The sequence below is a fragment of the Doryrhamphus excisus genome, linkage group LG23 (genome assembly GCF_037039965.1).
Source record: "Doryrhamphus excisus strain RoL-2023G ecotype Guam linkage group LG23, RoL_Dexc_Guam_v1.1, whole genome shotgun sequence".
Classification (NCBI taxonomy): Eukaryota; Metazoa; Chordata; class Actinopteri; order Syngnathiformes; family Syngnathidae; genus Doryrhamphus; species Doryrhamphus excisus.
Genome location: NC_136379.1, coordinates 3,397,131 through 3,420,880, shown reverse-complemented (window position 1 = coordinate 3,420,880; position 23,750 = coordinate 3,397,131). Strand labels below are relative to the sequence as shown.

Genomic DNA, 23,750 nt, shown 5'->3' with positions numbered 1-23,750 from the left:
TACCTGTAAACATCTCATAGTACATATAAAGTGACAAAACGGTAACTGCTCAATTGTATTCGTTCATATTTACGATTTTCCAAAGGGTCTCATGGCCTGACGTCGCCTGTCCCATTCATGAGTATTTCTCAATAAATAACGTAAATACCATTATGGATGTCATAATAAAATAAACACATGTATGTAGTAGAATTTACTGTAGTGTATACAGTTCACAAGTACAGTCTACACAACAATAAATGACAATACAAAACACTGTGATACTCACATTTCCGAGTACTGAATAAATGCAGCATTAGATGTGTTTAATTAAACCTTTTTGTCAGAACCTTATTAACAAACAAACTGGCAGTAAAGTGCAATCAAGTATATAACTTCTGAACATAGAAGCAGCCACAAACAATAAAAGTAAGGTTAAGCCAGATCGGAACATTTGTGCATTTTTAGACTTTATTAATTTTAAAGACTTTAGATCGAATTTTAAAAAATGTAGGGAATTGTGGGTATATTCAATCCATGGAAGCTGAGGTAATTAGCTAAAATGAATGGAGGTGTGTCTCGTGGCTTCGCCCAGGACCAGGAACCAGAGGTGTTTATAACAAAGCAGAACAGCAGAGGTCAGCAAAAACCACACGAGATCAACAGGACACACATTAAGACACCACTGTCTCATCCCAAAAATAAAAACCAGGCCCTGGGTTTTCTGGAGTAAAACATCTGTCAGGTTTTACTCCAGAAAGTTAATGTTCATGCTGTTCATGTTGAAAATATATAAAAATAGTGGGTTTATATGACATGTTATGGCCATATTATCCCGGTTTCCAATCGTATGCACAAAGAAAAACAAAAACATGACAAAAAACAACAACAACTGTACACTTAGTTTTTATGTGAGAGTGGAGTAAAATCAGTAGAAGTTTTTTTGCCCAGCAGAAAAAATGCGGGTCTGAAGGGGTTAATCATGTGTAGACATCAGTCCAAAAACATACACAACTTGTACACATGAAAAGGGCACATTCTCTGTACAAACACTGCCATCCATGTTCAATCGAAGTGTCAAAAACGAAGTGTTATTTATGGTCTGAAATGATTTTTTTTCAAGTTTTGGTGGTAGAGGGAAAGAAAAAGTACATGACGTCACATAAGCGCTGTCGTAAAATATGGCCAACAAGGAAATGACGTAGCCTTTGCGCATGCGCGGCACCTTTTGTGTTCCGGGACAGTGATAAACCTGTGTCAATGTTTTAATAAACACATACACATTTACTGTGACAAGTGGTAATTAATAACATAATTTGAACTCGTAATAATTCAACCGTTTAATCAAACTACAAATAACGGGCATGACATCGAAACAGAAAGGTACTGTTTATTGGCTAGCTTGTTATGCTAACGTTAGGTTGTTGCGAATGCTTGGTATTATGCGACAATGCCTTGTTTATCTTGGTGTTAATAAAATATAACAAAGTTACAATTCTTTTTGGTTTGCAGCAGGTAAAGCTGGCTCCAAGAGTAAGGAGGATGCTCCTTATGAGTTGGAGAATCAGTTTGTACTGCGGCTGCCAACGGTGAGCATCAGATGCAGTGTGCTTCTTCATGTCAATGCATTGGAATCAATTCATGAAAGCAGCACTAACTGTCGTTATTCTTCATTTCAGGAGTATGCTTCCACAGTCAGGAGGATTGCACAGTCAAGTAGTATGAATATGAAGGACAGACTCACCATTGAGTTGCACCGTAGGTCACTTCTTTTGTTTGGAATAGTAAATTGTCTGGTGATCAAGCCAACAAGCATGAATGTTTATTGTATCTTAATTGTATCCTTAATTTATGTTTGATATGTTTTGATGTTTTTAGCTGGAGGAATAATGTGCTCCAGGTTACACTACCACTTGGATTTATTGTATACGCCATGTTCTAAGTAACCTAGGTAATTTTAACATTCATAACTGTTTATAAGTGTAAAAATAACCACAGTTAATATTCACAAAGAAATGATTTAGTGCTAACTTTAATTACACAGGCGTAATGCATATCACAATTTGTAATGCAAAATCAAAATAAGTTACAGTTATCAAAATGTTTGCAGGGAAGTGTAATCTTCCCTGCAAACATTCTACTTCACCCACCCACCTCTGAAGACCAAATATAAAAGAAAATCCCAATTCTACCCAGTCGCCCTTCCCTTTCGTCTTATCCTTTCCCTTAACCCTTAAAACCTAGCTAGGTAGAATTGGGATACAGCCATAATCCTATAAATGACTGCATTTAATTGTTGAAGTACAGTAGAAAAATACTGAAAACTAGTGAAATTATCTGCCCTTGCAGCTAGTTCATTTTACTAGCCACTAATGACATATTCAAAAATGAAGAAACTGACATCTTACAGGTAGGCCAAAAAAAGTCTAGTGGTTCCAAGAATATCCAGGTACAGTGCATCCGGAAAGTATTCACAGCGCTTCACTTTTTCTACATTTTGTCATGTTACAGCCTCATTCCAAACGGAATTAAATTAATCTCTTACCTCAAAATTCTACACAAAATACTCCATTATGACAATGTGAAAAAAGGTTTTTTTGACATGTTTTGAATTTATTAATAATAGAAAACAAAAAAATCACATTTACATAAGTATTCACAGCCTTTGCCATGAAGCTCAAAATTGAGCTCAGGTGCATCTTTTTTCCACTGATCATCCTTGAGATCTTTCTGCAGCTTAATTGGAGTCCACCTGCAGTAAATTCAGTTGATTGGACATGATTTGGAAATATAATAACTGTCTATATAAGGTCCCACAGTTGACTGTGCATGTCAGAGCACAAACACCAAGCATGAAGTCAAAAGAACTGTCTGTAGACCTGCGAGACAGGATTGTCTTGAGGCACAAATCTGGGGAAGGATACAGAAAAATTTCTGCTGCTTTGAAGGTCCCAATGAGCACAGTGGCCTCCATTATTCGTAAATGGAAGACGTTTGGAACCACCAGGACTCTTCCTAGAGCTGGCCGGCCTTCTAAACTGAGCGATCGGGGAAGAAGGGCCTTAGTCAGGGAGGTGACCAAGGCCCCGATGGTCACTCTGTCAGAGATCCAGCGTTCCTCTGTGGAGAGAGGAGAGCCTTCCAGAAGGACAACCATCTCTGCAGCAATCCACCAATCAGGCCTGTATGGTAGAGTGGCCAGACGAAAGCCACTCCTTAGTAAAAGGAACATGGCAGCCCGTCTGGAATTTGCCAAAAAGCACCTGAATGACTCTCAGACCATGAGAAACAAAATTCTCTGGTCTGATGAGACAAAGATTGAACTCTTTGGTGTGAATGCCAGGCGCCATGTTTGGAGGAAACCAGGCACTGCTCATCACCAGGCCAATACCATCCCTACAGTGAAGCATGGTGGTGGCAGCATCATGCTGTGGGGATGTTTTTCAGCAGCAGGAACTGGCAGACTAGTCAGGATAGAAGGAAAAATGAATGCAGCAATATATAGAGATATCCTGAATGAAAACCTGCTCCAGAGCGCTCTTGACCTCAGGCTGGGGTGAAGGTTCATTTTTCAGCAGGACAACGACCCGAAGCACACAGCCAAGATCTCTAAAGATTGGCTTCAGAACCACCCGTGAATGTCCTGGAGTGGCCCAGCCAGAGTCCAGACTTGAATCCGATCGAACATCTCTGGAGAGATCTGAAAATGGCTGTGCACAGACGTCTCCCATCCAACCTGATGGAGCTTGAGACTTACTGCAAAGAAGAATGGGCAAAACTGCCTAAAGATAGGTGTGCTAAACTTGTGGGATCATATTCAAAAAGACTTGAGGCTGTAATTGCTGCCAAAGGTGGATCAACAAAGTATTAAGCAAAGGCTGTGAATACTTATGTAAATGTGATTTTTTTGTTTTCTATTTTTAATAAATTCAAAACATGTCAAAAAAACCTTTTTTCACATTGTCATAATGGAGTATTTTGTGTAGAATTTTGAGGTAAGAGATTACTTTAATTCAGTTTGGAATGAGGCTGTAACATGACAAAATGTAGAAAAAGTGAAGCGCTGTGAATACTTTCCGGATGCACTGTATATCTTAACTCATGCTATTAAAAGCCCAAGCAGAAGTGCTCATTTGATAGGATGGTAAATCTATGATTTAGTCATTGGTGGGTATTGGTCATAAAAAATGGTTTACAGAATGTCATTCATAGTATTCTGTTGAATGTTCAAACATTGTCCTTTAGCACTTCTTAAACGAAGCATCTTTAAACAATGTGTTATTTGTTGGGAAAACCAAACAAACTTATTTTGAGAGTTATTTGCTCGATTTGAGGATTTCTGAACAAAATTAAACAAAAAGTAATCCCTCATTCTAAAATGAAGGCAATACTATAAAGTCAATAAGTAAATAGGCCTTAAAACCAGGCAAATGATGTAACACGTCTAGAAATATCAATTTACATCTTGGCAAGTGCAAATCATTTTCAGTGTGGATACCCATTTCCTGCATTTCATCACATTCTTAAGTAATATTTCACTTTTTTTTTTTTTTTTACATGAATTCACAGCTGATGGTCGACATGGCATCGTGAGAGTGGACCGTGTCCCATTGGCTTGCAAACTAGTGGATCTGCCTTGTATCATTGAATCTCTCAAAACAGTGGACAAAAAGACGTTATATAAGACAGCAGACGTCTGCCAGGTGGTGCAGCATTTGGGATTTGAAATTTCAACTTTAACATGTTATTTAATCCCGTCTCTCTCTTGCTGGTTAGATGCTTGTGTGTACAGTAGATGGAGACCTATACCCTCCTTTAGAGGAGCCCACTGGCACCGATCCCAAAAGTAAGAAAAAGGACAAAGACAAGGACAAGAAATTCATTTGGAACCATGGCAGTAAGTAGACAAATGTGGACATGCTGCAGCTTTTAAATCACCAATCTATGCAGAGTTTAATTTGCACATTTTGGCTGCACTATTGTTATTTCTCTCTTCAGTCACCTGTCCCCTCAAGAACACACGCAAGAGGCGATTTCGCAAGACTGCAAAAAAGAAGGTTTGAAATTGTTTCCATTTGCCCATCTGTCACTTTAGCATCAATCCATCTCGTTTGGCTTTTAAACAGGCAGACATTTACATGAGCACTACACTTCAACTTCTAAATATGTCTTCCTGAAGGTGCTGTATTGACTCGGCTCGATTTGGCTGCCTTCTGTTTTTTTATGACTGATGTGTTTGCCAGCTCATTGCTAGCCGCTCCAAGCAAGGAGGGGGAAAAGCCCAATCCCCCCCCCCAACCCACGTGTAACCCAAATCCTCACCCTTCCTTTTGTCTTACAGTACATTGAATCTCCTGATGTGGAAAAAGAGGTGAAACGATTGCTAAGCACAGATGCTGAAGCTGTCAGTGTTCGTATCCTTTTGTTTATCTGCAAGCGTGTGTCTGTGCCGTGACAAACAGCAGACAAGAAAAAAAACTTGCTTGTGTGCCATGTCACACAGCATCTTATCATTGAGTGACGTGACACCAAACAAAACAGGTTGTCCAAGCAGGTCACCACTCACCTGGTTTGATTCCAGCGGCAAGGATGAGGAAGTCTTGGCCGTAGAAGTAGCTGTTCACTAAGGACTGCTCTTTATTTGTACAGTAGCTCACAGAAGTACAACCCTCAATTTTATCTTCTCAAGGGAGAATACTCTATTTTAGCACTGCAGTGGTATGAAAAAGTTTGGGCACCCCAGATAATTTTCAAGATATTCTTTATAAATCACTGGTTGTTGGGACCAGCAATTTCAGATAAATATAGCATATAGCAGATGAAGTGAAATTAATTTTATAGGATTTACAGGAAATATAAATTATTTAAACAAAATTTGGGCACCCTAACAGAAAAATGACCTCAATGTCTAGTAGCTCCTCCTTTTGCAGAAATAAATGCTTCTTATAGCGTCCAATGAGGGTCTGGATTCTGATTGAAGGTATTTTTGACCATTCTTTCTGACAACACAGTTGTGTCAGGCTTGATGGTTTCCAATTTTCAATAATATTTAGTTCTGGGGACTGAGATGGCCATTCAACAAGGTTGTACTTGTTCCTCTGCATGAATGCGTTCGTAGAATTAGAGCAGTGTTTCGGGTCATTTTCTTGTTAAAAGTATCCAGCCCTGGCGCAACTTCAACTTTGTCACTGATTCTTGAGCATTTTTGGTAAAAATCTGCTACTAACAGGAATCCAGGAGAAATTCACTTTCAACCACCACGAAATGTTACTGTGTGTAGCAAGTGTTTGTTCACCCGCTGTGTTCCTCATTCGCCATGCTTACCTCCCCTTGATATGTCCAAATAACCCAATTTGAGCTTCATCCGTCCACAGCACCTTATTACAAAATGATGCTGGGTTGTCCAAATGTGCTTTAGCATACCTAAAACGACTCAGTTTGTGGCATGTGCACAGAAAAAGTTTTCTTCCACATTACTCTACCATAGATCATCCCCCTGTGCAAAGTGCGCTGAATTGTTAACAATGCACAGTGACACCATCTGCAGCAAGATCATGTCATAGGTCTTTGTTGGTCTGTGGGTTGACTTGGACTTTTCTCACCTCTGCTTATCTGAGATTTTTCTTGGCCTGCCACTCCGGGTCTTACCTCAAAACTGTGCCGGTGGTCTTCCTCACTATGTTACTCACAGTGGAAACTGAAAGCTGAAATCTCTAAACTAGCTTTTTGTATTCTTCCCCTAAGTCATGATGTTGAACAATCATTGCTTTCAGGTAATCTGTTGTTTTTAGGCTACCATGTTGTCACTCTTCAGAGAAAATAAAAAGAGGAGAACAACTTGCAATTGGCCACCTAAATACCTTTCTCATGATTGGCTTCACTTGTGCATGAGGGTCAAACCAAACAAATTTTGTGTTCCAAAATGTTATGCTAAAAGTATTCAAATCAATAAAACAACAAGGGTGCCCAAATTTATGCACCTGCCTACTTTTGTTTGAAAAACTTAATTTCACTTCTCATCTATCTGTTGGTCTACTATAGGATATATTTAATTGAATTTGCTGGTCACCACAACTAGTGACTTATAAAGGTAAAATCTTGAAAATTATCTGGGATGCCCAAACTTTTTCATACCACTGTACTTTAGTCAGCTTTGATCCCCTTTCATGGGATACTGGGCTAAATGGTTTTTCCAACACTTCCAAGATGACAAATGCTTTGCTGAGGAAGGTGATGTAGTGGACAAGTGAGGGTGTCTAACATCCACCACCTCTATTCATTACTTGAAGCCTCATGAGGACTAGGATTGTGCGATATGGACCTTAGCATATATAATGATATTTTAGGGATGCATCACGATATGACTGTATAAAACAATGTAAAATTTAAATTCAGTGGAGTCTTGTATTAAAAACCTACCAACCTTAATATAATGAAATACACTTTTCTGAAATTGTAAAGCATATTAATTTTTGGGTAAGAAAGTGGCTAACTTTTCTAATGGGGATGCATAAGAGGGCATCTTGACCTTGACTCGTAATGCTTAGGGTGGGAAGTCATAGCGGAGGATGATTTGAAGGATACAGACCAGCATGGCTCTCTGGGCAACTTGGACTCCTCACCAGGCACCTCAGGGCACAAGATGGGACATGGATCCTCCAGTAAGTCAGTAAACTCAGTAAAAAGCCCCTTAACACTAATGGCAACAGGATAGCTAGTTTAAGACACTAGGCTTGTGTTGTAGTTGAGACAGTCCAGACAGATTTTATACACTTACCTTATAAAGGCATTTAAATATTTCAATATGTAGGTAAATAACCATCACAATCTAGTTGACTTGACTGTTTTGGTATACAAGCCCAGTTACAGATGATAACTCTTTACAGCCCAACGTGACGAACTAAGAGAGATCTTCAATGACATCAGCAGCTCCAGTGAGGACGAGGAGGATGAAGTGGACCGTCACGAGGACGAGGACTTAAATATCATGGACACAGAAGATGATCTAGCCCAAGACAAGCTGGATGAGTCCGATCCTGTGCAGCAGCACGAGTCCAGAAACAACCATATTGGTAAGAGAGAGGGGTCTTCTTGTTAGAGAGCAGAAATTGACATACACACACGCTAAAACTGAGGCAGGTGTCTGGACTTTTAAATCAAAGCGTTTTCTAGGTCAGATGTTAGACTGTAATATGCAAGCCGACATTTGCTTGAATGAAGTGCATTAGCAGCTATGAAGAGAAGCAGCGCTGGCAAGTGTTACAACTCCCATAGCTGTGTGGGTATGGCAGCTTGCCGCCAGCTTCTACATCACATGGAGCTCATCAACAGCAGTCAGCTCATCAAAAGAAGCCCACTTTGGCCACGTGTCCAGGTCTGGCTGCATAAGTAATGATGAAACAGTTGTGCTAGTCCAGGGGTCGGCAACATTTACTATCAAAAGAGCCATTTTACCCACACGCTCACTGAAGGAAAATAGACTGGAGCCGCAAAACATAATTTAAAAAACTTGAAAAACAACAAATGAATATAAATAAAAGCATAAATAAAAGCATAAATGTAAGCCGGAGAAGCAGAGACAGACACCCGTTTCCCCTCCATTCTTCAAGCTCATCCAATCAGTAGTCAGAACTCTGCTAGGATTCATTTAGGGTCTCACAGAAAGTCTGTTTTTTTAAAAAACACAAAGATGCATATTTTCCCCTTTTGGGTGTTAAAAAAATACTTGAGCATTGCGATGGGAGTCACAACAAAGAATCTGAAGGTTGATGACCCTTGTACTGGTCCTAATGTATTTCAGCTGTATGTTCAAACTGCAGTTGTTTTAAACATGTCAATGGATGAAAAATTACCAGCAGAATCAGGATGCTCCGGTTGATCGGCTACCGATAAGTATAGTCTGTTTTCCATAAAAAGTTGCATGATTAGCATATGCCAACTAGGGGTGTGAATCTCAGCACTGAGGACGATTCGATACACATCTCGATGCACTGCCAGCAATACGATACTTGAACGATACATAGAATTTTCTGGCGATACGATGTGATATGATTCACCCTCTTCATGATGCGATAATCATTTAGTTCAAATCAATGCGATACAATATGTTGTAATGTCTTGCGATATGATGCAATTCAACATAATGCAAATAGGCAAAGGAAAAACATTGAATTCAGTATGGTCCTACAAGAAGGATTTGGCTTTATTCCATTCAGGTACTTGGCAGTAAATTCATATATTCCTGTCTGCAAAAAATACTGCTAATATGAATGAACTAGGAGGTAGGCTAATACAGTAGTGAGGAGCAGAAAGTGCAAGACAAATTGTTTCAAAATTCAGGAAGAAGCCAACTGCTCTGCTGTTCTAATGTCACTTGCTGTGCTGAACACTCGTTCAGAGGGGACACTTGTTGCAGGGACGGACGGATAGCTCCTGGCCAATTTTGAAATCAGGGGAAGATCCACTTTTTCTGACCTGATTTGCTTGGTTTTTCCCCGGTGTCCAACGAGGAACTAGACAGGGGGGCAGCGGTAGACTTGTCCATGTTGTGGTGTACCCTTTTCATAGGGGTCTTCATGTTTTTTGTGCTGCCGTTGTACGGCTTCTTAACGCGGCAGTCTTTGCAAATGACGGACGTTTTGTCGAGCTTTTTGCCGTTCTTTGCGAGTTTGTAGTGTTTCCAAACATACCATTGAAACGTTGGGGGAGGGGTTAAATATAGATACGTCCTCGCTGCTGCTTGCGTGTGAACGTCCATGCTGTCTCACTAGTAGTTGTATGTGCCTCACGGCTTCTGTCCATATTCAATACGAATGGCCAAATAATGATGGTGCATTCATTGCACCTGGGGAACAGCATATGGGGCAAAGTTTAACCTTAATAAGACGGCACTTGAATCGGATTTTACCGATACCCACAAAACTGTCAATTGCATCCATACCCAGTGAATGAGCCGATGCACTTGCATCGTGCACATGTTTGAAATGATAAATTACTGATGTACCTGTAGTGCCTTTTGTTCTGGGGAAAGCACGCAAGCACTTTTTGAAAAAGTCATGGATGAAATGGCTATACTAGGAAGATGGTTTGATAATGGAGCTAAGGGGCAAAATGTATAAAAGCAATCTTCACTCGCGAAATGTACTGCCAAAAAATCATCCATAACGCTGTGTACAGAGAACATACAAATCTGTTCTGTTATGTCTATTTCTACTTATTATATTGACTATTATATAGCCATCCATTTTCCACGAGGGTTGCGGGCATGCTGGAGCCTATCCCAACTGTCTTTGGGTGAGAGGCACAGGGCATATATAGACAAACAACCCTTCACACCACACTCACAATTCCATACCAATAAATCTGTACGCATGTTTTTGGAATGTGGGAGGAAACCGCAGTAGCCGGAGAAACTCCACACAGAGATGCCCGAGGGCGGAATCCAGGTCTCCTAGGTATGTAGCCCGCGCGCTAACCACTCGCACATTGTGCAGCCACTATTATATATATGACTATTTTTTTATGATTGTGGGGAAGAAAACTTTCTAACTGTAACATTACCTTATCCCTTTCTAAGTAAAAAAAAAAAAAACACACACATGAAATACAAGAAGTGAATAAATGCATTGCAATCGATGTGATGGATCGGGGGTTGTATTTCATAAGCTTTGTTTCTTCCTACTCCTTTTTGGACACGTGAAACGGCAAATTTATGTATTCCATTGTAATTTAAAACAATATGAGACAAAATTTGTATTAAGGACGACAAAAATAAAGTCAGAAACAATATGAAACAACGACCACAAAAAAAAGTAAGGAAATAACAAAAGTAATGTGTGATTGTGAATTTTGACTTCCACTTTTTAAAATTAGTATTTATTTTTTTAAGATTGCAACCTATATTCTTTTAATTTTTTGTGGCCCCAATATGTATGTGTGTATTTAATGACCACTGTGTGTGGAGTCTGTCCTTTTAGCACTGTTACCTGCCAGCTCTTGAGCTCACATGTCCTTTTTTAATGGATTTGTTGTCCGCATTAAAGCTCCATTTGTGACATCCCAGTGGCTCAGTGAGCAAAGCCGAGTGGGCGTCCCTTCTCTGTAAACGATGTGAAAATGACCATAGTGTCTCTCCATGGTGTTGACCATTTCAAAGCATCAGTTTATGAGATACACTGTCCCTTGCAGTGATGGAGTTCCAGGTGCAGATCAACAGCGTCAAGGCTAAGCTTCAGGAGACACGTGCCCGAAAGAAACAACAGGAGGAGCTGATCATGAAAGTGGAAAACCAGGCCCTCAAAGTGAGTGCGTATGTCTATACTGATGTACATAATAGGAGCAGTTCAACACTGCAAAAGTCACACAAGAGTTTGGACTTTGGCTCAGTGAGCATCCGAGGAAGTATTTTTCTATTTTTTTGGCTTGTTTGTGTTGCCCCTTTTAATAGCACTACACAGGAATGGTAGAGAGAGAAATCGTGATGTTAACCATAGAAAATGTAACGATGTATATCACTGCCCTGGCTGCTTAGTACAATATAGCAAAGTCAACCACACATTCACAATCGCAATAAGACGAATAACCGAATGTACGCCGTCATTTGTTTTGTAGGTCTTTGTCTTCTTAAGCGAATTAGTAATGTGGTCTCTTATTCGGTATGCCAAAATTAGCCCCATAGCGCCACTTTTTTTCTGTTTTGACATTTCTATTACAAAAGGTTGTGCCTGTGAATATTCTTATTTATCCAGGTCATATCCATTCTTTTAGCAGTGCCTTTTCTTTACTGAGGAGTCTCCTGAGTCCCCTAAAAAAATGTATATATATAAATATTATATTACATTACATTAGCGAGCTAACAAAGCAATTCACATACCTATTTCGACTACGAAACCCTCATGCAGCCAGACCCACGAAACAACAACAGTGTTTTATGGTTTGATATACAGTGCATCCGGAAAGTATTCACAGCGCTTCACTTTTTCTACATTTTGTCATGTTACAGCCTCATTCCAAACTGTATTAAATTAATCTCTTACCTCAAAATTCTACACAAAATACTCCATTATGACAATGTGAAAAAAGGTTTTTTTTTTTACATGTTTTGAATTTATTAAAAATAGAAAACAAAAAAATCACATTTACATAAGTATTCACAGCCTTTGCCATGAAGCTCAAAATTGAGCTCAGGTGCATCTTTTTTCCACTGATCATCCTTGAGATCTTTCTACAGCTTAATTGGAGTCCACCTGCAGTAAATTCAGTTGATTGGACATGATTTGGAAATATAATAACTGTCTATATAAGGTCCCACAGTTGACTGTGCATGTCAGAGCACAAACACCAAGCATGAAGTCAAAAGAACTGTCTGTAGACCTGCGAGACAGGATTGTCTTGAGGCACAAATCTGGGGAAGGATACAGAAAAATTTCTGCTGCTTTGAATGTCCCAATGAGCACAGTGGCCTCCATTATTCGTAAATGGAAGACGTTTGGAACCACCAGGACTCTTCCTAGAGCTGGCCGGCCTTCTAAACTGAGCGATCGGGGAAGAAGGGCCTTAGTCAGGGAGGTGACCAAGGCCCCGATGGGCACTCTGTCAGAGCTCCAGCGTTCCTCTGTGGAGAGAGGAGAGCCTTCCAGAAGGACAACCATCTCTGCAGCAATCCACCAATCAGGCCTGTATGGTAGAGTGGCCAGACGAAAGCCACTCCTTAGTAAAAGGAACATGGCAGCCCGTTTGGAATTTGCCAAAAAGCACCTGAATGACTCTCAGACCATGAGAAACAAAATTCTCTGGTCTGATGAGACAAAGATTGAACTCTTTGGTGTGAATGCCAGGCGCCATGTTTGGAGGAAACCAGGCACGTGTCCCATCCAACCTGATGGAGCTTGAGACTTATTGCAAAGAAGAATGGGCAAAACTGCCTAAAGATAGGTGTGCTAAACTTGTGGGATCATATTCAAAAAGACTTGAGGCTGTAATTGCTGCCAAAGGTGGATCAACAAAGTATTAAGCAAAGGCTGTGAATACTTGTGTAAATGTGATTTTTTTGTTTTCTATTTTTAATAAATCCAAAACATGTAAAAAAAAACTTTTTTCACATTGTCATAATGGAGTATTTTGTGTAGAATTTTGAGGTAAGAGATTAATTTAATTCAGTTTGGAATGAGGCTGTAACATGACAAAATGTAGAAAAAGTGAAGCGCTGTGAATACTTTCCGGATGCACTGTACATGCTGTGATCATACAAGAACAAGCACCTTGATAACTTTGATGTAACGTTGATGTAATACAGTATATTGCAATATTTTGATGATTGAAAACATTACCAAAACATCTTTCCGAGGCGCATTGAATTCACATCGAGTGTTTAGCTTACGCTACTTCCGTCACTAATAGCAGCCTAGATACAGCGACAACACTCTCTTTGAGATGGCTGTGTGTTCCAGCACAAGACGTGTGCTCCTGTCCTCAGGTAAAAAATGCTGACAGCAAACGAGCATCTTGTAGTGTCTTTGTTGGGAAAATGAGAGATAGGTATCTACTCTTCCATCTGTGAGTGACGGTAGTGAGGCATCCGGTTAGTCCATAAATATAGTTTTTTTGTGTTAGCTTCTACAATAATAATATTGCTGTAGCTTGGTTAATATAGAAGTCTGTTATGTAAAATTATAAATGGAACATTGTTTTTTGAGGGGTTTTTTTTGTCAAGGCTTTCGCGTGAAAATACGTATTTGCCATGACGTCCATTGTTAGCTAGCTCATATTAACTTGTTTTCCCCCGCTAGAATGCAGAGAAAAGGGAATGAAATATGTGTTCACGTTTCACAAAACTATAGTGAATGAGGGGCAATATTCCCAAAAAGTTGAAAGAAGAATAGTGCAATGTACATTTAAGGTAAGTTGCAGTTAGCTGACACTTGCATGAAGAATGTCAAAACAAATTGCTTGGTGTCATGATGGCCACAGTTTGACTCTGGAATAGATAATTTCTAATTCCATCATTTACTATAGTAAGAATTGGTTCAGTGTAATAGTTTTTGTTTGACCTCTAAGGCTCCAGTGGAGCGCAGTAAGTCGTGTCTTGTGGGACACGGCGCAGACACGGCTGTGCTATTTTGCACTCCCTGAGCCCACCATTCAGGATGTCCCTTCCCTGATCGTAATTGTCACAGTTGCTTCAAAAAGGTCAGCTGTCTCTGACTGGCATTCCAAGTGGCCTTTCTGTCAGAGCCAAGATAGTGGACACGCACACACACACACTAAAAGCCATCAAAACGAAAACAGGCGAAATGCATCCATATATTTGAACCAACCTTTGCTTCTCTATTAGAATCGATTTGAAGCGTGTTTGAATGAGATCATCCAGCAGGAGACGCGGGAGATGGAACAGGTAAGGATTCATGACGCACACATGTTGCTAACCTATTAAGTGGTTGGTGCAAATTGTTGATGGCTACCATGTTTAACATCACTTCGATGACACCTGCGTGTTTTGTCCTCAACAGCTGGCCTCGCTGCAGGAGCAGCTGGACTCCCTCATTGAGAAGTGACCACGAGGTGGCACCCTTTAGCACACACCTGTGAAAGAGGAAGAAAAGGTGAAAGTCTCTTTAGACAAGTTAGATGTTTTCATGCAGACCTCAGAGTGCACACTATAATTTGCATGTCGTTTTTAAGAGCGCCATTAAAATATTTTGTTTCAAGAGAGAATGTTTGGTGTGGTTTCTTTGTTGTTGGATGATGCTTGTTGTGGTGGGAAGTATATTCTTCTATCTGATATTTTATCCTTTCAGGTGGATAAAACTTCAAGGCCTTTTAAAGTTCAATCACTACTTTATTTTAGCAATATTGCAACTTTATTTCTCAAAAACAGAATTTTAGTTTAAATTCAGTCTTCTCCAAAAGTTACAACTTCATTGCAAGATAACTGACATGAGCTTAAAGGGGACCTATTATGCTTTTCCCACTTTTCTGACCTATACATGTAGTTACAATATTGTATTTTCGTAGGGCCAGGCAATATGGACCAACCAAACTCATATCCAACAACCATCGGACAAAAAGTACGGAGGTAGGCGCTGGCTGTTAAACAGATTTGGCAAAGCGAACTACAGCCAGGCAAGCTCACCTGTGGATGTGCGCATGAAGCTGAAGTATGTTGAAGTGAAGTATGTTAATGCCAGAAATGCGGCTTGAATATTGACTGCTGTTTGTTCATGGGGAACGATGGCGCGATGGATTGAGAACTGAATCCTTCGGCGCACCAGCGTTATTTATTGCAAGACATCCTGGTGCTGAATTTATCTCCATGCTAGAAATGTGTGAAACTTCGCTCTGTCGCTCCAACGTTGCTGCTGCTCTGCAGTTATGTGGGATGATTATTGGATGAATTTCCTTGTCTTCTGTGGATGCAATGCAAATGCACAAAGAATACATTGAAGAAAAAAAAACCCCAAAAGGAAATGAATGGAGGAAACGGAGTGAAATAAATGCTGCTGTTGCAAGTTTTGAAGTCCATGTGTTTTAAAGGTGCAAACGGATAAATGGTAATGGTTTATTTAATTTGAACATGCATCATTACAATTGAGTGCACCACATACAGTTCACAGTTCCACATGTCCAAAAGAAGTAGGAAGAAGCAAAGCTTATTAAATCCTACCCCTCCATCTGGTACTTTTACAAACAGTAACTGTTACATTTGTTCACTTCCTGCCTTTGTAATATTTCTTTTTTTTTTATGTATTTTATAAATTTTTATTTATATTTTTTTGTCCTGTACCGAAGTAGGAGGTGATATGAGCATCCAATGACATAATGGGTACCATAGTAAGTGTCAATATAGTTATATGTATAGCACATCATGACTGGTTCAAGACTCTTCATCCTTGTATTTAGCAAACATCAACTGCTTGTATTGTTTCTTGAATTGGCTCATCGTTGTGCATCGTTGTGCATTGTGCAAATCAGTAGAATACACCATTACTTAAATATTCAATAGCTACTGCAAAAACATTGGATAAACAGTGTTGAATACTTCCTTCGTGTCTGTTGCGTATAAAACATGATCTGATGTCAAAATCAGCCCGTCTGCATATCGCCACTTTGTGACATGAAAAATATGTTGCAAAGACGATAAAGAAATAATAAAAAAAAAACTTGAATTTAAGCTTCTGTGATTTCCAATGTACTTACTCTGTACTGGTCACTCAAGGGCAGAAGTGCATTTGATAAGAGCTCAGCAGCAATCATGTAAATAAAACATCCTCAAATGACAGAAAGGAGGAAGTGGAAGAGCGTGAAGGGGTGTAGCATGCAGAAGGTTACACATTGTAGGGAAATTTTAATGCATGCACGCGCACACACTTGGTAATGGTTTTATTTCATTTTTATTTTTTGTCCCGTACCGAAGTAGGAGGGGATATGAGCATCCAATGCCATAATGGGTACCATAGTAAGTGTCAATATAGTGATATATATAGCACATCATGACTGGTTCAAGACTCTTCATCCTTGTATTTAGCAAACATCAACTGCTTGTATTGTTTCTTGAATTGGCTCATCGTTTTGCATTGTTTGATTTCCTTACTCAATCCATTCCATAGTTTGATTCCACATACTGAAATGCTATGGCTAGCATAACGTAGTCCTAGCATAGAAGTGTTTCAAATGTACTTCTTCCCTGAGATCATATTTCTCCTCTCTTGTAGAGAAGTATTGGATGACATTTTTAGCTAATTGCTTATTTTTAGCCTTATGCATTATTTTAGCTGTTTGAAGATCAACTTTATCAGCAAGTTTAAGTATTTGTGATTTTAGAAATAAGGAGTTAGTATGTTCTCTGTAGGCGGCATTATGAATGATCCTTACTGACCTTTTTTGCAGTACATTTAGTGAGTGAAGATTGCTTTTATATTTATTAGCCTGTATTTCCACACAATAAGTAAGATATGGTAGAACCAGAGATCAATAAAGAGTGTGGAGTGATTTCTGATTGAGAACAAATTTTGCTTTGTTCAATATTGAAATATTTCTGTCCACCTTATGTTGTATATTTGTAATATGAGGTTTCCAGCTCATATTTTCATCTATTGTGATCCCCAGAAATGTTTTCCTTCAGCCTTTCAATGTCTACACCGTCTATTTGTATTTGCTGGTGCGTGTCCTTTCTGCTGTTACCAAACAGCATACATTTAGTTTTACTTAGGTTCAAGGACCAGCCTATTGTTGAATAGCTTCTCAATAATTTTGGAGAATTGTGGTAGTAAGGAGACTGGCCGATAGTTTGTAAATTGTAGCTTGTAAATACTCTTGTTGGCTACCGTTTTTATAGTGTCATTTTTTATTTCATTAAATCAAAAGGATGTGTTTTAAAGGATCTCAAAAGGAGAAAAATGAAGTGAAATCAAAATATGAAGATGAGCGAAATAAATCCTGGTGTTAAAATGGAGTGTGGGAAAAGAAACGAAAAACTCACAGAAGGCCTGGGCAAATAAAATGTAAAAACTTCAGCATGAACGCAAAACCTTAGTGAATAAAATTAAAGGGCTCGTACCTGAAATGAAAACACTTATGAAAAGCTTCTTTCTTCATCTTAAGTGGAAAGGGTTCCTTATCCAAGTGCTCTGATGGAATGAACTCTTACCTGGAGAAAGGAAAAGCTAAACCAAAAGCTCTCAATGCTAATGCAAAAACATTTATTCCACAAATGTCACTGAAACAAAAGGAAACCAAACATGATTATATGGATCCAGATGCAAGGCCTAAGGAGAAAGCTGTACCTCAGTTCATTTATTCTGAGCCTGTGTCACTTAAGGAACCCAAACAATGTTCAGTGAATCACTGCGCGAATGGAAACACCCAAACTCGAAACAAAGATTTATGGAATGCAGGATTTAAATTAAAAAAATGAGGATCAAAACAATATGCTGGGAAGCAAAATGAAATAACTATGCTTTTGATACAACAGCAATGACTCTCATCGTTGCCAAAGAGAGAGATCCCAATTTTTTATGGTGATCCATTAAAATATCAAACGCTTATTAAAGCTTTTGAGAATGGTGTGGAAAGAAACACTCAGAGTTACAGTGATGGACTCTATTTCCTGGAGCAACTGGAGGAACTGGTTAGAAGCTGCCAGCATTTTAACCCCGAGAGGGGCTACGTCAAAGCCAAAGCTCTATTGAGGGAGCATTTTGGGAATGAGCAGAAAGTAGCTGCAGCATATATGGAAGGGCCTTCCATCGAAACAGAGGATGCAAAGGCTCTCCAGGACTACAGTCTTGTAGGCTGTTCTAATGCCATGGCTGGGGTGGGATATTTGCATGAGTTAGATCTGCCTGCCTGCCAATAATCACTGCATTACATTATAAGGAAGTTGCCTTACAAATTCAGAGACAAGTGGAGACAAGTGGATAACCGTAGCCTGTTAGCTGAAGATACCTGTACATACATACAATCAGATGCCTACATTTAATGACATCACCAATTTTATCGAGAGACAAGTGAAGATCTTGACTGACTCAGTGTTTGGAAATATACAGGATGCTCCCCCAGCAACTGGGGCTAGTACAGCCATAAGGAAAGCTCTGTCTAAGTGTGTCATCTGTCGGAGACTGAATGCTCAGCCAGTGTCCCAGCAGATGGCAGATCTACCTGCTAAAAGAGTGACTCCCGATGAGCCGCCTTTTACTCGTGTTGGACTATTTTGTGTTGACTATTTTGGACTGTTTGAAGTGAAGAGCACTATAGTGCAATTGCATTGCCCTATTCAATTAGGACAATGCTGGGCTGGACTGTAAAAGTGAGGAAGCAATGGATTGTGAGCAGACGTTATCTGTGAACAGAGTGTCAGTTGTGAATTTGGATGAACTTTGGCAGCAGCAGTTCAAAGTGGATTTCCCTGAATGTAGTGTGGATGAGCAACCTGGAATGTCAAGAGAGGATTGGAAGTTTACGTATGTACTTGGTTAGAAACTCAGCAAAGCAAGTAAATGGCCATTAACAGATCAGATTACCATTAAGGAATGAGGAAGTCAACATGCCAAATAATAGGATAATTGTTAAGCAACGTGCAAAATATCTGAACAGGAGGCTTCTGAAGGACTCATCATTCCATGCAGAATATACAGCCTTCATTCTGGTTGCCAAAGGTTATGCCAAAAAGGGGCCTGAAGAGGAATTGGACTGCTGTGATGGCAAGGTTTGGTATATCCCCCATCATTGCGAAGAAGAGGAAAATCAGAGTTGTTTTTGACTGTGGAGTGAGTTTCCAAGGAACATCTCTTAATGGATTGGAGTGGTGACCAGGTTCCGGAAAGAACCAGTGGTGATCATGGCAGATGTTGAGTCAGTTTCGCCAGGTAAGGGTATCAGCTGAAAACGCAGATTTGTTGAGATTTCTCTGGCCTGATGGGGATTTTTGTCACGGGCAGTGACTTCAGGATGATGGTGCATCTCTTCGGGGCAACTTTGTCTCCCAGCTGTGCCAATTTTGTTCTCAGGAAATGTGCAGAAGATAATAAGAAACAGTTCAGCCAAGAAGTGATTGATAAGCTCTTACATTGCTTCTATGTTGATGATTGTCTGGTATTGGTGGCTTCAGAGGAGGAAGCTGTATCTCTCCATCACAGCCTTGTTTCCATCTGTGCAAACGGTGGTTTCAAGCTTAGGAAGTGTATAAGCAACAGACATGAGGTTATGGTTGCAATACCCGAAAGTCACCGAGTCACAGACATGAAAGACTTGGACCTGGACCAGGGTCTCAGAGATTCTCAAAGTTTCACTGTCTTCTCAATGGAGGTACGTAAACACTGCAAGTAATCCAGCAGATGTGGCCTCGAGAGGCTTGAAAGTGGATACATTTTTCAAAAATCTAACATGGAATGGAATGGAATGGCCTTTATTGTCATTATACAAGATGTACAACGAAATTGGAGAGCTTCTCTTTCAGGTGCAGTAGTCAAGTTTAAAAAACAAAAAAAAGTATATAAAGTAGAGTAAAAAAGACAATTTAACAAGATAACAAGATATTCAAAATATACACATAGTATTGCACAGGAGCATATGCAGGAGCAGATATATTAAATTTTAGTGCAATGATCAATGGGTCATAGTGCAAATAATGACTGGTGTGTACAGATGAGTAGTGTATTGTAATGGGTTGTTAAATAAATAAATATGATTGAGGTAGTACCAGAGGCAGTGATGGAAAATATTGCACATTTACATTATGCTAATGACCGGGTATGTTGTATGTCTGAGTTCAGGGTGGTGATGGCTCTTGGGAAGAAGCTGTTTCTCAGTCTGCTTGTTCTTGCCTTGATGCACCTGTAGCATCTGCCAGAGGGGCAGCAGGTCAAACAGCTGAGCACCGGGATGTAAACTGTCCTTGATGATGTTGCGAGCTCTGCTGAAGCACCGGGTGGAGTAGATGTCCGTCAGGCAGGGGAGAGGGTAGCCGATGATGCGCTGTGCTGCCTTGACTGTCCTCTGAAGCCTCCCTCTGTCCGCCTCAGTTCAGCTTCCGTACCAGGTGGAAATGCAGTAGGTCAGCAGGCTCTGGATGGACGAGTGGTAGAAGGCCAGCAGCAGCTCCCTGTTCAGGTTGTTCCTCCTGAGGACTCTCAAGAAGTGTAGACGCTGCTGGGCCTTCTTTATGACAGCTGTGATGTTGTCTGTCCAGGAGAGGTCGTCGGAGATCTGGACTGCCAGGAACCTGAATGTGTGGACCCTTTCCGCACACTCGCCGTTGATGTAGAGGGGGGGCGGGTCACTCCTGTTCCTTCTGAAGTCCACGATGATCTCCTTTGTTTTGTGCGTGTTCAGGGCTAGGTTGTTGTCGGAGCACCAGGTCGTCCGCCTCTGGACCTCCTCCTGTAAGCTGCCTCGTCTCCCTGTGAGATCAGTCCAACCACTGTGGTGTCGTCAGCCAACTTGACGATGATGTTGCTCTCATGGGCCGGACTGCAGTCGTGTGTGTAGAGGCAGTACAGGAGGGGGCTCAGCACGCAGCCCTGTGGTGATCCGGTGCTCAGATTGCGGGTGGAGGAAAGGTGGGGGCCGAGTCTCACAGTATGAGACTCGGTATGCAAACTGGTGGGGGTCGAGTGCTGGGGGGAGACAGCCTTTTATGTGCTGGAGGACCAGTCTCTCAAAGCACTTCATGATTATGGGTGTGAGGGCAACAGTGCGATAGTCACTGAGGTTGGATGCGGGTGACTTTTTTGGGATGGGGATGATTGTGGCGGATTTCAGGCAGGTGTGGATGACTGCTTGGGCCAGGGAGAGGTTGAAAATCCTGCAGAAGACTCTGGACAGCTGGTGTGCACATGCTCGGAGAACCTTTCCAGGTACGCCGTCAGGGCCCGGGGCCTTCCTGGGGTCCACTGCTTGGAGCACACGCCTCACGTCATGCTCTCCTACAGTTATGGGGGGGTCGTCGTGGGGCCGGGAGGGGCTGGGGGCAGGGCTGGAGAAGATGAGTGTCGCTGTGGTGTTTCAAAGCGGGCAAAGAAACTGTTGAGTTCCTTTGCCAGAGACACGCTCAGGTCTCCTGACATCACATCACGTCCTCTGAAGTTAGTGATGCTCTGCAGTCCCTGCCACACCTCTCGTGGTCTGTTGCTGGAGAGGTTGGACTCTATCCTCCTGTTGTAGTCCGCTTTGGCTGTTTTTATTCCTCTTTTCAGGTCAGCTCGAGCCGTACTGTACAGAGCTCTGTCGCCTGACCTGAAGGCAGAGTCGCAGGCTTTGAGGAGGGAGCGGACCTGGCTGGTCATCCAGGGTTTCTGGTTTGGAAAAATCCGGATGACTTTGTCCACAGACACAGTTCCCATACAAAACTTGATATAGTCTAGAAGTGTCACAGTGTATGTTTCCAGGTCCTGGTGTTGAAATAGGTCCAAGTCTGTGTGTTGGAGGCAGTCCTGAAGTTCACCCCCCCACCTCTGCTCTTACCGGAGTCCTCTGTTCGATCCCAGCGGTGTAGAGAGCGGCCGGCTAGCTGCACGCTAGCATCGGGGATCGTCGGTTTGAGCCAGGTCTCCGTGATGATTAGGACACAACAGTCACAAATGTAGCGGTTTTCCACGAGCTGTAACTCCAGGTCGTCCGTTTTGTGGGTAATGGATCTGGCGTTGGTGAGATACAGACTGGGCAGGGGTGGCTTATGTGGGTTGTTTCGTAGCCGTAGCAGTAGGCCGGACCTGCGGCCCCGCTTCTGCTTGCGCTCCTGACGCCGCCTGCGTCTCTTTCCAGACCCGACAACAATCCACGGAGCGCCCAGTGGTCTCGCTAGTTCGTCTGGGATGTTGTGTCGACAATGAAAGTCTCTGCTAACTGCCAGTTTGTGTCAGTAGCCGATGTCCACAAGGTTCTGTCGGGTGTAGTGGTGTAATGCCGATGTATACGTGGATAGAGTCCATAGACAAACACACATAAAATAAGCAAAAAAGCACTGAAAGGGAGAGCCGTGAGCCGCTGCGTCTGTGCGCGCCGCCATCTTGGATCTTTATTAATGGGTGTCATGGGTGTCAGGTCCATGTTTTCTCCGTCAACCTGAGTGTACATGGCCGGTTAATCCTGAGGATGTTCAACAGCTTCCATCAGATGACCTTGAGGCCAAGAAAGCTGCTGCAGTGAATGCTGTACAGGCCAGCGAGGAGGATGATGCTTTGATTCGCATGATCAGTTATTTCTCATTTTGGACTGGTCTGAAAAGGTCTGTAGCTTGGATGTTGAGATTCAAGAACTGGCTTTTGGCTTGCTGTCAGAAAAGGAAACAGTTGACCGCCGAGCTTGCCCAGTCTGATTTGGATGTGATACAAAAAGGATGCTCTTTGAAGAAGAATATGGATGTTTTCAAAAGGGAGAATTGTTCAAGTTGTCTGTCAGTGGAGGAGCTGGAGAAGGCCGAGCGGGAAATCATAGGGTTCTGCCAAAGGAAGAAGTTTCCAGAGGAATTCTCCAGGCTCCAACAAGGCAAAAGTGTTAAGGGCCATAGCCACATTTATAAACTAAAAATATAAATATGGCTTGAGGAATAATTATTCTACATCACATGCTCTCTTTGATAATACAGAAGAAATAACCAGCACAATAGATGAGAAGAAATATGCTATAGGGCTTTATTGACCTGAGTAAGGCATTTGACACAAATTATGATATTAATTAATAAGCTAGACTGATATGGTAACAGAGGTGTAGAATTACAGTGGGTTACCTAAAAAATAGACAACAATGTGTGAAAATGGGCGATCACCAGTCTGGACATTTTATGTGGATTACCTAAAGGTTCAGTACTAGGTCCAAAATTATTTCATTTTACATCAATAATATTTGTAAAACGTCTCACAGACTTTGCAGATGACACAAATATTTTTGTATCAGGGAATAATTTACAACAACTGTCCCAAGTTGTTAATCAGGAATTTAATAAAATAAATTAGTGGTTAAAAGAAAACAAATTGTCACTAAATCTGAGAAAGTAAAATGATGGTATATGTACAAGAAACTATTCAGATTGAGGGGGTGCATGAAATCAAACGACTTGGAAATCCCACATTAAATATATATCAACAAAATTATCAAGACATATTTCAATAATGGCAAAAGCAAAGCCCTAACAGCCCTAAACAGCAGAGCCCTGTACATTCTATCTTGTTCATTGAGCTGACAATATTTAAACTACACTATGGTGGTATGGGGTTATACATATACAAGTACACTAAAACCACCAATAAAACTGCAAAAAAGAGCAGTTCGAATCATTC

At 41.0% G+C, this 23,750-nt stretch overlaps 1 protein-coding gene across 2 annotated transcripts; it reads left to right on the top strand.

Annotated features, from left to right (window-relative positions):
• The first annotated feature begins 1,181 nt into the window (after window positions 1–1,181).
• On the top strand, window positions 1,182–14,684 carry taf7 (TAF7 RNA polymerase II, TATA box binding protein (TBP)-associated factor). Of its 2 annotated transcripts, none has more exons than XM_058076440.2 (12): window positions 1,182–1,362; window positions 1,495–1,568; window positions 1,659–1,737; window positions 4,549–4,682; window positions 4,756–4,876; window positions 4,978–5,036; window positions 5,321–5,393; window positions 7,527–7,640; window positions 7,866–8,051; window positions 11,167–11,279; window positions 14,312–14,371; window positions 14,487–14,684. In XM_058076440.2, the coding sequence occupies exons 1-12, from the start codon at window positions 1,344–1,346 to the stop codon at window positions 14,529–14,531; spliced, it is 1,077 nt and encodes a 358-aa protein (XP_057932423.2). In that variant the 5' UTR covers window positions 1,182–1,343; the 3' UTR covers window positions 14,532–14,684. The 2 variants fall into 2 exon arrangements, with proteins under 2 accessions (XP_057932423.2, XP_057932422.2); XM_058076439.2 differs by having other exon boundaries at window positions 1,183–1,362; window positions 1,492–1,568.
• Window positions 14,685–23,750: the final 9,066 nt, after the last annotated feature.

Bases quoted from the DNA above. Each gene is read 5' to 3' on its own strand.
- taf7 (XM_058076439.2), top strand. The intron at 8,052-11,166 runs GTAAGAGAGAGG...TGTCCCTTGCAG, and splicing joins GTCCAGAAACAACCATATTG to TGATGGAGTTCCAGGTGCAG. The intron at 11,280-14,311 runs GTGAGTGCGTAT...CTTCTCTATTAG, and splicing joins TGGAAAACCAGGCCCTCAAA to AATCGATTTGAAGCGTGTTT.